At 35.9% G+C, this 15,651-nt stretch overlaps 1 protein-coding gene across 1 annotated transcript in view; it reads left to right on the top strand.

The window, feature by feature from the left end:
- LOC116630649 (tubulin beta chain-like) overlaps positions 1 to 14,789 on the top strand; it is an 89,978-nt gene extending 75,189 nt beyond the window's left edge. Inside the window, 2 exon segments of the mRNA XM_032401317.1 lie at positions 14,167 to 14,254; positions 14,257 to 14,789. Coding sequence (XP_032257208.1) covers positions 14,167 to 14,254; positions 14,257 to 14,732 — 564 coding nt within the window. The 3' untranslated portion in view covers positions 14,733 to 14,789.
- Positions 14,790 to 15,651: the final 862 nt, after the last annotated feature.

The following is a 15,651-nucleotide window of genomic DNA, read 5'->3' as shown; positions in this document are numbered from 1 at the left end:
TGTGCAAAAGACTTGAACAGACATTTCACTTAAGAGAATGCATTTATCTAAGTGATCAATGACAAAATAATGGGGTGGTCAAAATCATGAGTCATAGGGGCATGCAAATACAAACTACAAAAAGATACTACACATTTAATATTGAATAAATAGTTTGACCACACGAAGTGGTGGCAAGCAGATATAGAACTGGTATTCTCTTACACTCCTCATACACATGTAAAACCATTTTAGAAAACAATTTGGCAGTATCTATTTTTTTAAAAATTTTATTTATTTATTTATTTGACAGAGAGAGAGTACACACAAGCAGGGGGAGTGGGAGAAGCAGGCTCCCTACTGAGCAGGGAGCCCAATGAGGATCTCAATCCCAGGACCCTGGGATCATGACCTGAGCCAAAGGCAGATGCTTAACTGACTGAGCCACCCAGGTGCCCCTTTGGCAGTATCTATTAAAGCTGAACAGAGCTATATCATATATAACCTTTATATAACAGGATATATATATATATATATATATATATATCCCTGTTAGCAATTCTACCCTTAGGTATAATCCCCCAAAATGATATTCACGCACACAAGACAGGTAAATTCAGCAGTATTCAAAATAGCCAAAAAGTGGTAAACATATCAAATTTCCTTGTACGTATGTGCAACACCATGGATGAGTCTTTCACACATAATGCTGAATGACAGAAGCCAGAGAAAAGAATGCACTCTGGGGGGTCTTATTTACATAAATTTAAACTGGCCAAATTAAACCGTGGAAGTGGAAGCCAGCATAGTAGCAACTTTTGGATGGAGAGATGGAGGTAATGACTGAATGGGACATAAGAAAGTCTTCTGGAATGTTGGATAGTTTTCTATATCTTGATTTGAATAATGACTACACAAGTGTGTTCACTTTGTAAAAAGTTCATTGAGCTATACATTTAACTAGATGTATGCTACAAAATATACCTCAATTTGATGTTTTTAAAAGGGAAGGACCTATATGTATTTACATGTCACACAGGTAGAACTTTAAGATTTATTACTGTATGAAGAAAAAGACATTTTTATGTAAAAAAGAGAATATTGTTTGGAAAATCATGGGCCATACTAAAGTAGTGAACAATTATGTATTTTTTTTCTAAATATTTAATAGTGGTATAGAGCCCATATATGGTAATAATGACACCTATGCCACATTGATTCTGGCATATTGAATAATGAAAACTACAGAGATGAGTGCTCAGACAGGAGTTGAAGTAGGAAAATGTAAACCCTTCCTACAGAGTAGAGATATATGATAAGTATTGCCCATTCTTCCATAGTTAGGGATAGTAGTAGCCTGCAATAACTGACTTCCTCTCATACCTGAGATTTCAGTTCAAGGGCATCACATTTGAACTTCCTAACATCCAGGAAATAATTTTTTTCTTAAAACAGCATGTGGATCCTTCAAGTAATTTCACCTTTTTTTCACTTTCTAGAAAATATGAATGTATCACTATTAACAGGAAAACAAATTTGACTCTTCTAATTATACAACTTATTCAATATTTTTCAAATAGAGACAAGGCTAGATTAGTTAGATCATCAAACTTATCATTTCTGTTAAAATAAAGCTTAAATACTGATTAGATAGCAAATACTATAGTTATTATGAATTAAAATTACCAATTCTATGTAATTTACCAACAGAGAAAAATTATTGCCTACTAAAAATTTATTGTGACATATTTAAGGAGTACTTTCAATCACCAAGAAGCTACTCTCTTTTGTAGACACTCTATTAGGCACATCATTTATTAGAGATCTTGTTATTTATGTACTTTCATAAAATAGCTGTTAGCTCCTTATATCTCAGCAACCAAGAGAAATACAAAATCAATTTTTACTCCCCCCACCCCCACTTTATTTCGAATGAAGTGCTTTTAACTGCCAGAAGAAACCTGGCCAATGTATCATCATATAATTCATGTGTTAAGGTGCACAAAATTCTAAAATCTTCAGGCTTATGTACAACATTCAGATTTTTTTTTAGCATCCAAAACTATGTTGTTTAATTATGAGCTATAATAACTTTTGTAACTGAAAGTAGATATTTTCAAAATTAATAAAAATTAAAATATGTAAATATATTTCTACTAACTATATTAGAAAGCATTTAAAATAGCCAGAAAGTATATCCAATTGACTAACATTATATGTAATGTCAAAAAAAGCATTCAGGTTTAGAATTTTACATTTTGACTAAAAAAATTTTTAATGAAAAGATTGGATATCTTATAATCAATTTATGTGGCCAATGACCTTAAAGACATCTCACCAAAGAAGATAAACTGATGCCAAATAAGCATCTGTGAAAAGGTGTTCCACGTATCATCAGAGAAATGCAAATTAAAACAACAACGAGATACCACTACACATCTCTTAGAATGGTTAAAATTCAAAACACTGACAACACCAAATGCTGGATAGCATGTGGTGTAACAGGAACACTCATACACTGCTGGTGGGAATGCAAAGCAGTATGGCCACTTTGAAAGACAGCTTGGCAGTTTCTTACAAAACAAAACATACTCTTTGCATATGAACCAACAATCATGCTCCTTGGTATTTACCCATAGGAGCTGGAAACTTATTACCACACAAAAATCTGCACATGGGTGTTTACAACAACTTTATTCATAATTGCCAAAAGTTGGACGCAACCAAAATGTCCATCAGCCGGTGAATGGATAAGTAAACATTCAGACAATGGAATATAATTAAGTGCTAAAAAGAAATGACCTATCAAGCTATGAAAAGACATGGAGGACATTTAAATGTACATTACTAAGTGAAATATGCCAATCCAAAAAGGCTAAGGACTGTATGATTCCAACTATGCAACATTCTGAAAAGTCAAATCTATAGAGACTGGAAAAAGATCAATGGTTGCTAGGGGTTGGGGTCGGAGTGGTGAACAGGATTTTTAGGACAGTGAAAATAGTCTGTATGATGCTATAATTATGGACACATGCTATTATACATTTTTATTATGTATATAAATACATTTGTATAATATATTTGTAGAATGTACAACACCAAGAATGAACTCTAATGTAAACTATGAACTGTGGGTGATAATGATACGTGAATGTAGGTTCATTAATTTTAACAAATGTACCACTGTGGGTGGGGGGATGTTCATAATATGGGAAGCTGTGTATTGGTGGGAGCAAGTGGGTCTATGAGAAATTTCTGTACCTTCCTCTCAATTTTGGTGTGTACCTAAAACTCTTCTTAAATAAAATCTCACAGCAATCAATTTATGCTGGAAAAATGCCTCTCCATTTCACTTTTTCAAAGTGTTTCAACAAATACTTGCTGTGGGAGATATGTGAGTTTCATTGATTTTTTTTGTGTGTGTGCTGACATATTTTGATTCCTGTCACATTTTCTTTTATGTGTGTTGTCATGCTTTGATTCCTGTCACATTTTTTAAATTTTATTTTATTATGTTATGTTAATCACCATATATTACATCATTAGTTTTTGATGTAGTGTTCCATGATTCATTGTCCTGTCACATTTTCTTTCATGTATCTTCTGTAGGTATTTTCTTTATGGTTATATAAACATGGGGCTTATATAAAACATCTTATAAGGTATAATACTCTATTTTAACCTGATAACAACTTCAATCATATATAAAAACAATTCTTTTATATATCCCACCCCCACTTTATGTTATTGATGTCACAAATCACATATTGTGAATCTATTAACATGATTTTGCCATTATTTTTAATGCTTTTGCCTTTTAAATTCTGTCCAAATGTAAAAGTGCTTTACTTAATACCAATACAGTATTACAGTGATCTGTACTTGCTTATATATTTACCCTTACTGGCAAGCTTTATATTTTCACATGCTTTCATGTTTCTGCATGGCATCCTTTCATTTCAACTTGCAGGATTCCCTCTAGTATTTCTTGTAGGACAGACCTAATGGTGATGAACTCCCTCAGTTTGTTTATCTGTTTATTTCTCCTTCATCTTTGAAGGACACTTTTACCAGGTAGAGTGTTCTTGGTTGGCAGGTTTTCCACCTTTCAGCACTTTGAATATTCATCCCATTCCCTTCTATCCTGAAGGTTTCCCTTAAGAAACATACTGATAATCTAATGGGGGCTCCCTTGTGCATGACAAGTTGCTTTTCTCTTTCTGATTCAAGATTTTCTCTTTGTGTTTGACTTTGACAGTTTAATTACAATGTGTCTTTTGGTCTGGGCCTCTTTGGATTCATCCTAGCTGGAATTCTTTGAGCTTCCTGAACTTAGGTGCCCATTTCCTTCCTTAGACTTGAAAATTTTTCAGCCATTATTTCTTCAAATATTCTCCCCCATCTCCCTTCTTTTCTTTCTCAAATTCCCATAAGCATATATTGGCTGCTTAATGGTGTTTTTTGAGTTCCTTAAGCTTTCTTCACTTTTCTATATTCTTTTTTTTTCCGACTCAATAATTCCAAATTACGTCATTGAGTTCACTATTTTCTTCTATTTAATCAAATTCAACATTAAATTCCTCTAGTGAATTTTCCAATTCAGTTATTGAATTTGTTTGATTCTTCTCTATACTTTCTGTCTCTTTGTTGATATCCTCATTTTATGTATTTTTTTTTAAAGATTTTATTTATTTATTTGACAGAGAGAGAGAGAGAGCACAAGTAGGCAGAGCGGCAGGCAGAGGGAGAGGGAGAAGCAGGCTTCCCGCGGAGCAGGGAGCCCGATGCGGGGCTCGATCCCAGGACCCCGGGATCATGACCTGAGCCGAAGGCAGACGCTTAACGACTGAGCCACCCAGGCGCCCCCATTTTATGTATTTTCTTGATTTTGTTTGTTTATCTGTGTTCTTTTGTAGATCATTGACTTCCCTTAAGACAATTATTTTGAATTCTTTGTCAGGTAATTCACAGATCTCCGTTTCTTTAGGTTTATTTTGTTCCTTTGATTAGACAATGTTTTTCTGTTTCTTTGTGTCCCTGTGATTTTTTTTCCTGAGCTTTTGCATTTGAAAAAACAGCACTTCTGTCAGTTCTTTTGGCTGGCTTTGGACAGGGGAAGACTTTCACCAATTAACCCAGCTATTGATTCTGGGGGCCTCTGAAACCTTTTGTGGGGTGGCGATATAACTTCTCTGGTCTTATGAATTTCCCAATTAGAGATTTGTTAGTTTCTTTTTCAGGAGCTCATAATCTCTTGCTCCCTCTAGTGAGTGTACAATACTGCAAGTTCAAAGGTGCTACAGTAGTAAGTTGTTTAGCCCCCTTTTGTTCTCAGCAACCCTAAGGCATCCAAGTATCCTGATTCCCTGTCAGGGCTCCAAGCAAGGACAGAGAGAAACCAGTTTCTCAGGCAGCCCTCTGTAAATCCGGATGAAAGCTCCTCCTTCCTCTCTCCCTCCCAAGAAGCCATGAGTTGGGGGCAGTTTCCCAATAGCACAAGTCACATTGACCTCTGTGCCACCTCAAGTCCTCCAGTGCAAGATTAAACTACTCCCATTTTCCCTTACTTTTAGTGGCCCCCACACAAATTATGCTGGTTCCAACTAGGCCAGTGCTTCAAGTCAGATGAAAAAGAAACAAGTCTCCCAGGCAGCCCTCTAAAAATCTTGCACATCGGACATACGTTCCACTTTTCTATTCTCCCCCCACCCCCCCAGGGAGAAGGCATGAGCCAGAGTTCTTTCCAATGACATTGAGCTGCGCTGGCTTGGGGGTGGGGCAATTGAGAGTACAGTTAAATAATTCTTCCCATTCGTTTCAATGTAGTTGTTCTCAACTTTTCACCTGCCTGGGTTACTACAACTTAAGTGGTTCCTGGAGTTCCCATAAAGATATTTTGGTCCATATATTGCTAAGTCCATGTCTCTGTAGGAGAACAAGGGCTGGGTCTTCTTATTCTGCCATCTTGCTCTTATTCTCATTGATTTCTGCTCTGGTCTTGATTATTTCTTTTCCCACTTACTTTGGTTTTATTTTGCTCTTTTTTTCTTATGGTGGATACTGAAGTTATTGTTTGAAATCGTTCTTCTTTCCTTATATAGGCTTGGGAAAATTGGACAGCCACATGCAGAAGAATGAAACTGGACCACTTTCTTATACGATACACAAAAACAAATCCAAAATGGATGAAAGACTATAATGTGAGACAGGAAACCATCAATATCCTAGAGAACACAGGCAGCAACCTCTTTGACCTCAGCCATAGCAACTTCTTACTAGACACGTCACCACAGGCAAGGAAAACAAAAGTAAAAACGAACTACTGGGACTTCATCAAGATAAAAAAAACTCTGCACAGCAAAGGAAACAATCAACAAAACTAAAAGGCATCCTATGGAATGGGAGAAGATAACTGCAAATGACATATCGGATAAAGGGTTATTATCCAAAATCTATAAAGAACTTATCAAACTCAACACCTAAAAAACAAATAACCCAGTTAAGAAATGGGCAGAAGACATGAATAGACACTTTTCCAAAGAAAACATCTAGATGGGTAACAGACACATGAAAAGATGCTCAACATCACTCTTCTTCAGGGAAATACAAACCAAACCACAATGAGATACCATCTCACACCTGTCAGGATGGCTAAAATTAACAATATAAAAAAACAACCAGTGTTAGCGAGGATGAAGAGAAAGGAGAACCCTTTTGTACTGTTGGTGGGAATGCAAACTGGTGCAGTCACTCTGGAAAACAGTATGGAGGTCCCTCAAAAATGTTAAAAATAGAACTACCCTCCGATCCAGCAATTGCACTACTAGGTATTTACCCAAAGGATACAAACATAGTGGATTTGAAGGGGCACATGCACCCCAGTGCTTATAGCAGCATTATCAACAATAGCCAAACTATGGAGAGAGCCCAAATGTCCACTGACTGATAAATGGATAAAGAAGATATGGTATATATATATATATATATATATATATATATATATATATATATAATGGAATATTACTCAGCCATCTAAAAGAATGAAACCTTGCCATTTGCAATGACATGGATGGAGCTGGAGTGTATTACGCTAAGTGAAATAAGTCAGTCAGAGAAAGACAAATACCATATGATTTCACTCATATATGGAATTTAAGAAAGAAACCAGATGAACAACATATGGGAAGGGGGAAAAGAAAAAAAGGAGAGAGGGACACAAGCCATAAGAGACTCCTTATGATACAGAACAAACTGAGGTTTGATGGAGGGACGTGGGTAGAGGATGGGCTAGATGAGTGATGGGTATTAAAGAGGGCACTTGTTATGATGAGCACTGGGTATTGTATGTAAGTAATGAATCACTGAATTCTACTCCAGAAAACAATATTGCACTGTATGTTAACTACCTAAAATTTAAATTAAAAAAAAATCTTAATTCAATAAACAGTGATGAGATATACCACTGAATGACTTCAGACAATCTTTGTGTCCTAAGATTTTAATGTACACAATATTTTTCAGAGCTTTTGGCTTGCTAGTGTGTGTGTGTGTGTGTGTGTGCATGTGTGTTATATAATTCTGATTATTTAAGTGCATATGAAAATTTTGTAGAAGCACATTGGGGCAACTGCCTGAATTCACAATAATTTCCCCATCTGTACTAAACTCTCTTTTTTTGATTACCTGGGAATGGGCAGGAAATGCAAGCAGGGCCAATCATAATGCAACCACTTTCTGTCATGTCAGGTCATGGATATTAATTCAGGTCATGTTAGCAAGAATCTCTTCCCAAGATTTGGAAAAGGAGAGTTTTTGCTTTTCTTTCTTGCAAATCTGTAAGGGTGTGAGAAAAGTGTTATCATATACCATGGCTTTGGTTTTGTGAAGAAAGCAATGTGTGAGAAATGAAATGATACCAGCAGGTAAACCGAGATAATCCTGGTGCTCATCACAGCTTCCAACTGGCAGTCACCTTAGCAATTCTGTTTTATTAGCCAATGAATCCTCTCTCATGCTTTAGAGAGTTTGAGTCTATCACTTGCAGTCAAAAACTGTCCTTAAATGTTGATTTGAAAATACTGAAATATATTTTTAGAAGAAAAACTAACTGGAGTTTTAAGAATTCTTTTAATTTCATTTTAATGACGGATAATAAGAAAATAGAATATATTACTGCAGTTATCAGCTTATCTACCTATGAGACTCTAAGTTGGACTGTCAGTTAATAATAAGGTCACCTATAACAATTCTAATATAAAATTTTATCATAATTTTTATTTCTTTTTTTCTTTTGGCAATATTTAGATAAGGAAAATGATTCACATTTTCTTCCATTATTTTCCATGTTTATGTACTAAAAAGAAAAATGTTTACATGGGTTCAATATTCAACCAAAGTTGTTTGACTCAACATGAGTGTTAATTAGGTAATAAAATTTTAGGAAGTAATAGAAATCATCATGGCCCACAAACAGAAGGACTTTTCTTAGATAAAATAGAGAGATGATGCAAAAGGAAATAGAAAAGTGGAATACAACAGCATAACTGAGGACTGAAATCAAACATAAAATCTAAAGATACCCTGGGAAATATGGTTAATCCTGGAATTAATACTATATCAGAAACTCAAAACATCTTCATCAAGTAAAAATATTTTTTTCAGTTTTCATTTTTCTTCTCTAAGGTAACCAGTATTTAATACAATAGATAGTGACTATCTCTTCCACATTTTTATTATTTTCTTTCATAATATAGTCATCCTCCTGTGACTAAATGGAAAGTAAATCAACCTATAGATATCAATTGATTTTAAGGCACTGTGCAAGGTTCTGCAAGCAGCATTGTAAAGACCAGTGATTTTAACACTCTCTAATGTTTGCTTTAAAGTGTTTATACTATGACTAGTATGACTTAAACATTTCATATCCTCTAATTGGCAGGATATTGTTAAAAGAAATTGTAACAGATTGGGAAGAAGGAAATACAGAGAGCTGAGGGGAAAAAAGAAGACTCATACTCTCAATATAGCCCACATTTCCACTTCCAAATAGTTCCCATATATGAAACCCCTTAAATTATATTGTAACCCTTCCCTCTGGAGTCTTGACCTGCAGTTTGAGAAATACTGGCATTGATATATGAAATACACAGATAATGCAAAAAACTCATTTTACCACATAGTTTCACCTTCTGCCCCCATCAATCATATTACAAACTCTGTCAACAGGAAGCAAATTGCCTCCCTTCCCATGGTCACTTTATAGAGGAAGTGTTAATGACCAACATAAATGCCAAGAGTCAATAGGAATAACCATATGGAAACTATACTCTAGTTAATTAGCTTCTAAATAGTAATATTAAACTATATGTGTTGAAAGTAAAAAATGGAAAAGCCTTCTGGATCTTGTTTTGTTATGTTTAAAGAAGACAATATCATTCTCCAATATCAGTGTTTCTCTCTTACCTTACCTTCTCTTTGCTTTCCCACTCTGCAGTTCTTCATCCAATCTTTTCATCCAACCTTCTCCCTTTACCTCATCTACTACCCTGACAAAGCTCAGCATGGTAAGGGATGCAAATAAACTGGGAAGAAAATATTGTAGGTATATAAAACTATATATTAAATTCTAAATTACTTTATCTGTCACTTGGCTAATGAATATTTATTGTATGCCTGATACCTACCAGACAATATCATGCATTCAGATGTAGACTGGTTAACAAAATAGTTCCTTTCCTTATGGAGTTTACTCTCAACATTTAACAGTGAAGGAAAACTGCACCAGTATTTACTAGCTATTAAGAAACTGTTATGTGCAAAATGTTGAGAGTAGATTTTCATAGTGCTAGGGAAATGTATAATTTGGGGATCCAGCTTGTTGACATGCATTAGGAAATGTTTACTGGCATAGCAATATTCCTACTGGGATTTGAAGGAGGACTACCATTCAGATAAGTTAAAGAGAAGGGGCAGATTCCAAGAAAATGGAACAGTATGCACAGAAGCAGTTAAACAGGAGAAAGCATCGTCTGCTCAAACAGAAAGCCAGAGTGGCTGGCATGAACTGAGCAAATAGTAGATTTGTGCATATGGAGACTAGAAAGGCAACTAAAGGTCAGGTTGTTGGAATTTGGAGGGCATTATTTGAAGGCCCATTCGAAGCTGTTGAAAGATTTTAAGAGAGAAATGAGATATTCAAATCTGTATTTTAAAAAGGGTATATACTGGAGAATGGAGAAGAGGAGGCAGAGTAAGTTTGGCTATGATGACTGCCGCCTAGTTGAGGGCACTGACAATCAATGCAGGTAGAACTGAATGGATTCCAGAGTTATTTTGGTGGTGGAATTAAATTGGGCAGAAGGAGGAGAGAAGAGTCTAGAATTATGCTTATTTTTTGGATTAAATATATAATGGATAGTAGAGAGTTTTATTGAACTTGAGAAAACTAGAAAGCAAATTTCTTAGATGGGAATATATACATATATATAATCACAAAGCTGACCTAAACTAAACAGGTAAGTGAATATTAAGTATTTAATTATCAAGAATTTTAATTGCCCTTCTTAGAGATTATAAGAATTATAAGAATTCTGGGTAGATGATTCAGATGGCCCATTTCTTACTAAAATTCTTCCAATTTTACATGGACATCTAAGGCATCTAAAATAAAACAGAATTATTTTCAAATCTGGATGTGCTCAGTAATTATTTTCTCATGAAGAAAAAAAAATGCCATGTTTAAAGGAAAGGCTGAACAAGTATATCTTACATCTTGCTGAATTCATAATTATAAGAGGAATTTCTAGTTGTGGAAATAATATCATCAGGAAACAATAAGAGCGTTAAGCCATTTTTTCTCATCCATCCCTTTTGCCACTGACTCTGCCACTGTAATTTTCAGTTTGGGCTTATAATTCTGTGTTCTCTACACAATAGGCTCTGACATTATGTCTCTCCCAGACACATAAACCCAAAAACTGCCATCTGCTTGCCCAAAATGGTTTTGAATATCCTTTCTCTCCAATAAAGCCCAGGTTTATTACCTCAAAAGATTTTTTCCATACTACAACCATTGATTTGGATTCAGTAATCCAAAAATCAATCATTCATTCAAGTTTAGTATAATATTTTGAGAAAAGCAGTCTGCTAAGTGCTGAGCTGAATCATACAAACATTAACTTACTGTATTTCACAATGGTTGAAATCTTGCTGGATTGGTAGCAGAGTGCTTGTACAATTTTGGAAAGACTAAACAAGTGTAAAATTATTAGCACCAAGTTTTAAATTAACTTACCGATATGTTACTATTAAACAGTTCTAATATAGGCCTATAAGAATCTTACTGGCTTGCACAGTTGTCTCTTCCATTAATAAAGGGGCAAACAATATGATAAAATCTAAGAGATCTTAGCATTTTAATTTAGTAGTAACATTGAAAGCTTACATTAACTAATTAAATACAGAGCCTAATCTCAACATTTTAATGCATTCAAATACTTACAAGTTAATCAATTAATCTATCACTTACACTTGGAATATCTCTTCACCACCATCACTTTCACTCCCTGCCAACCTTGAGGGATCATTAGAGATAAGATGCATGTTAAGATTAGTAACTGTAGTGGTGCCTGGGTGGCTCAGTCGTTAAGCATCTGCCTTTGGCTCAGGTCATTATCCCAGGGTCCTGGGATCGAGCCCCGCATCGAGCCCCTCATCAGGCTCCCTGCTCGGCAGGAAGCCTGCTCCTCCCTCTCCCACTCCCCTCTGCTTGTGTTCCTGCTCTCGCTGTCTCTGTCAAATAAATAAATAAAACCTTAAAAAAAAAAAAAAGATTAGTAACTGTAAAAAAGAGATATGTTATTAACAATTCTCCTACATGAGGACACCATTTTGTCCTGCCTAACCTTTGAAAGTTGTTTTCCAGTGATTATACAATTCTATTCAGATTTTGGGAGCTATACACTAAATCTTACATACTATATATTATAAATATATAAATATAAAATATTTGTCAACTTTTTAAAGGTGAATAAAAATGGGATAAAATCTTAGGATGCATTCATGGATCACATATACTTTATTGTTTCTTTGATATATTTCCTGGCCTGGTGTTAGCAATTAATTCGAATCATGTAAAATTTTTTTTTTTAAAGATTTTATTTATTTATTTGACAGAGAGAGAGACACAGCGAGAGAGGGAACACAAGCAGGGGAAGTGGGAGAGGGAGAAGCAGGCTTCCCGCGGAGCAGGGAGCCCAATGATGGGCTCGATCCCAGCACCCTGGGATCATGACCTGAGCCAAAGGCAGACACTTAACGACTGAGCCACCCAGGCGCCCCGAATCATGTAAAATTTATAATGCTAACATGGTCTTCTGGTTTCAGATGGCAAACTTGGCACAAATATTCACCTCTTCTTACTCCTAAGTTCAGAAAATCTTGCAGGTTTTACAAAAGCACAGAATATCAGAAAAAATAAAAGTAGAATTTTCAGGAAAAATTTTTAAAAGCTATCCAGGAAAGTCATAGTCCAAGTATGATGTGATGTGTTCAAATCAGAGCAAGAAGTCAGCAGGTATGAGGAAGAAGAATGCAACAGATACCATGAAATAGAATAATTAAATAAGATGCTGAAAATAATAAAGATATGGTGAGGAAGGTATCATTCAAAAAGAAAAAATAAAAGATAATAAGCAATTCCAAGCAATTCCAAAGCTATATAAGAAAAGCATGAAAAAAATGTAGAAAATTAAAACATGATATGATTTTGAGAAGTCAACATATAGTGTATATTACTTTTTTCTACATTTCACTGGCTATAACTCAGTTGTGGCAAGCTGCAGCTAGAAATTTGGTTAGTTGTACTAAAAATAGTTTGATGAGCACCTAAGTCATACCTTACACAATTACTGTGAAATGGTTAACAGTTTAAACTCTTATTTTTCATTCCATGATTCTCAGATTTGATTTTTTGATTCCTCACTTTGCAAGATGATAATGTTATCATTTTCCCACCTCTCATCACTCTATCATCCAGTTTCTGCCACCAGTACATTATATTTTAATTGCAAAGTTGGTAATATTTACCTTATATTCAATAATAACAATTAAGCTTGCTGTCTTTTGAATATTAGTTATCATAAAAGCTTATAGTCCATAACAGCATTTATCTCATTATAACTATATAAATACTGTTCATTACAGAGACACACTGTGTTCTATTGTATTTTTTTCAGTCTTATTTGCACCTCACAGGGGAGAATATTTGTGGATTTTTCTTATCTAACCCTTTAACCAGTCTGAACAACAAAGAGAATATACACACCAATAAATAGATGATGATGATGATAGATGATAGGTAGATAGATAGATAGATAGATAGATAGATAGATAGATAGACAAACTATCAGGGATTTCTGGGACTATAACAAAAGATTTAACATTCTTGCTATCAGAGTCTCAGGGGAAGAGAAAAAAATTGAAGCTGGAAAAGTACTAAAAGAAATCATGGCTAAATACTTCCTGAATCTGGCAAGGAGCATAAACTTTCATATTCAAGAAGTTGAGTGAACCGTAAACAAGATAAACCCAAAGAAATCTATGCCAAGACATATCATAATGAAAGTTTAAAAACTAAAGACAAATCTTAGAAATGACTAGAGAAAAAGAATACTTTACCATAGAGGGCAGAAGGGACTGGCACAGTATTTTTCTAGGGCAACAACAACAACAGAACTCTGTCAACCTAGAGTCCTATACACAATAAAAATATCCTTCAACAATGAAGAAAAATTCAAGATATCATCAGATGAAGGAAAACTAAGAAAATGTGTTGCTAAGGAACACAGTAAGGAAAATTATGGGCAAATAAAATAGACTTTCCTTCTCTTTAGTTTTTAAAATTATTGATGGTTGAAGCAAAAATTCTAACACTGATATGGTTTGAAATATATGTAAAGGAAATATTTTTAAATATTATAAATGGGAGAATAAAAAGAGATAAAGGGAGATGAGTTTTCTACTTTTAAGCTGCTGAAGAAATAACATCAATAGACTGTGAGACATATCACAATATAGAGATAGATATAAAGATATAATACAAATATATAGATATCACACACACACACACACACACACACACACACATATATATATAATGTAATAGAACAACCACTAAAAGCCATACAGAAAAATACAGTCAAAAACAATATAGACCTCTGCAAGCTGGCAGTCAACACGGTGCCCTTCCCACTTTTCCACTGCTTCATGCCTGGCTTCTGACCAGCCATGGAAGCCAGCAGTATCAGGCCCTCACTGTACCCGAACTCAGCCAGCAGGTCTTTCATGTCAAGAACAGGATGACTGCCTGTGACCCCAGCCATGGCCATTACCTCACCACGGCTGCTGTCTTTCATGGGCAGATGTCCATGAAGGAGGTAGATGAGCAGATGCTCAATGCACAAAGCAAGAATAGCAGCTATATCATGGAATGGATCCCCAACAACGTCAAGACAGCTGTCTGCAACATCCCACCCCGTGGCCTCAAGATGGCAGTCACCTTCACTGGAAATAGCACGGCCTTGCAGGAGCTCTTCAGACACATCTCAGAGCAGTTCGGGGCCACATTCTGGCGCTGGTACACAGATGAGGGCATGGATGAGATGGAATTCACTGAAGCTGAGAGCAACATGAACAACCTTGTTTTCGAGTACCAGCAGTACCAGGATGCCACAGCAGAGGAAGAGGAGGATTAAGGCAGAGACCGTCACCTCAGACTTCTCAGTTCCCTCAGCCTTCTTCCTCAACTGCCCCTGTTCTCTCCCTCAGAATTTGCATTTTCTGCCTCTATCTTGTTTTATTTGTTTGTTTCCTTTTTTAGAGGGTGTGGTCCTAGATTAGTGCTTGGCACATAATAGAAGCTCAATATTTTATTGTTTTTTCAATGTCTGCTCTCCCACCCTTGGGAAACCTAGATTTCTGCCAATCTAGGCAAACCTGTATTTCCTTTTGGTGTCCAATTCTCCCATCTGTCCAGCTGATATTTCCCTTTGCTTTTTTAAGATAATTATCCAAGAAGCTGGGTCTCATCAGATCCCATTTAGAACCATGTGCTGAAAACTCGGATAAATGGCCATCATCCTCAGCCTGTGTGGTAACTCAGGGGAAAGGAAACCAAATTACCTCATAGCAGGTAGAGGTACGTAGGAGGAAGGGGTAGGGTTTTTTAGTCTAGAGCAGTTTTGGAGAGGGATACAGGCTATTGAAGTCCTAATTTCCAGGAATTTACCTGCTCCTCTCTCAGCTTCAGGAAAGCTGTTAACAGTAGTATCTCCATTTTCAGTCTCCTTCCAAGCTCTGTCCTGAGCTGTTTCCTTTGTAGGGGTCCGCCCCACTCTGTTGAGTGGGTTCCTTCCCTTTCTTACTTAACCTCTTTCAAATGTTGAATTCCTTCCTTTTCCCCTGGTCAGAGAAGGGGGCCAAGAGGGGAAGAGGGACTAGCCTTGGTCCCTAAAGCCTCCAGAAAGGCCCTCCCTATCCCCATCTTTTCTTAACAAAAACCCAGCCCTGCTGTGTACATATAGAAAGGTATGTATTACCATGTGAATATTTGGGTCATTCCTCCAGAGAGGGGACAAAGAGACCCTCTGTCTTTTGGCAACATCTCATCTCTTC

The sequence above is a fragment of the Phoca vitulina genome, unplaced genomic scaffold, assembly GCF_004348235.1.
Source record: "Phoca vitulina isolate PV1807 unplaced genomic scaffold, GSC_HSeal_1.0 scaffold4, whole genome shotgun sequence".
Classification (NCBI taxonomy): Eukaryota; Metazoa; Chordata; class Mammalia; order Carnivora; family Phocidae; genus Phoca; species Phoca vitulina.
The sequence above is the reverse complement of the archived record's forward strand: the minus strand, read 5'-3'. Positions and strand labels throughout refer to the sequence as shown.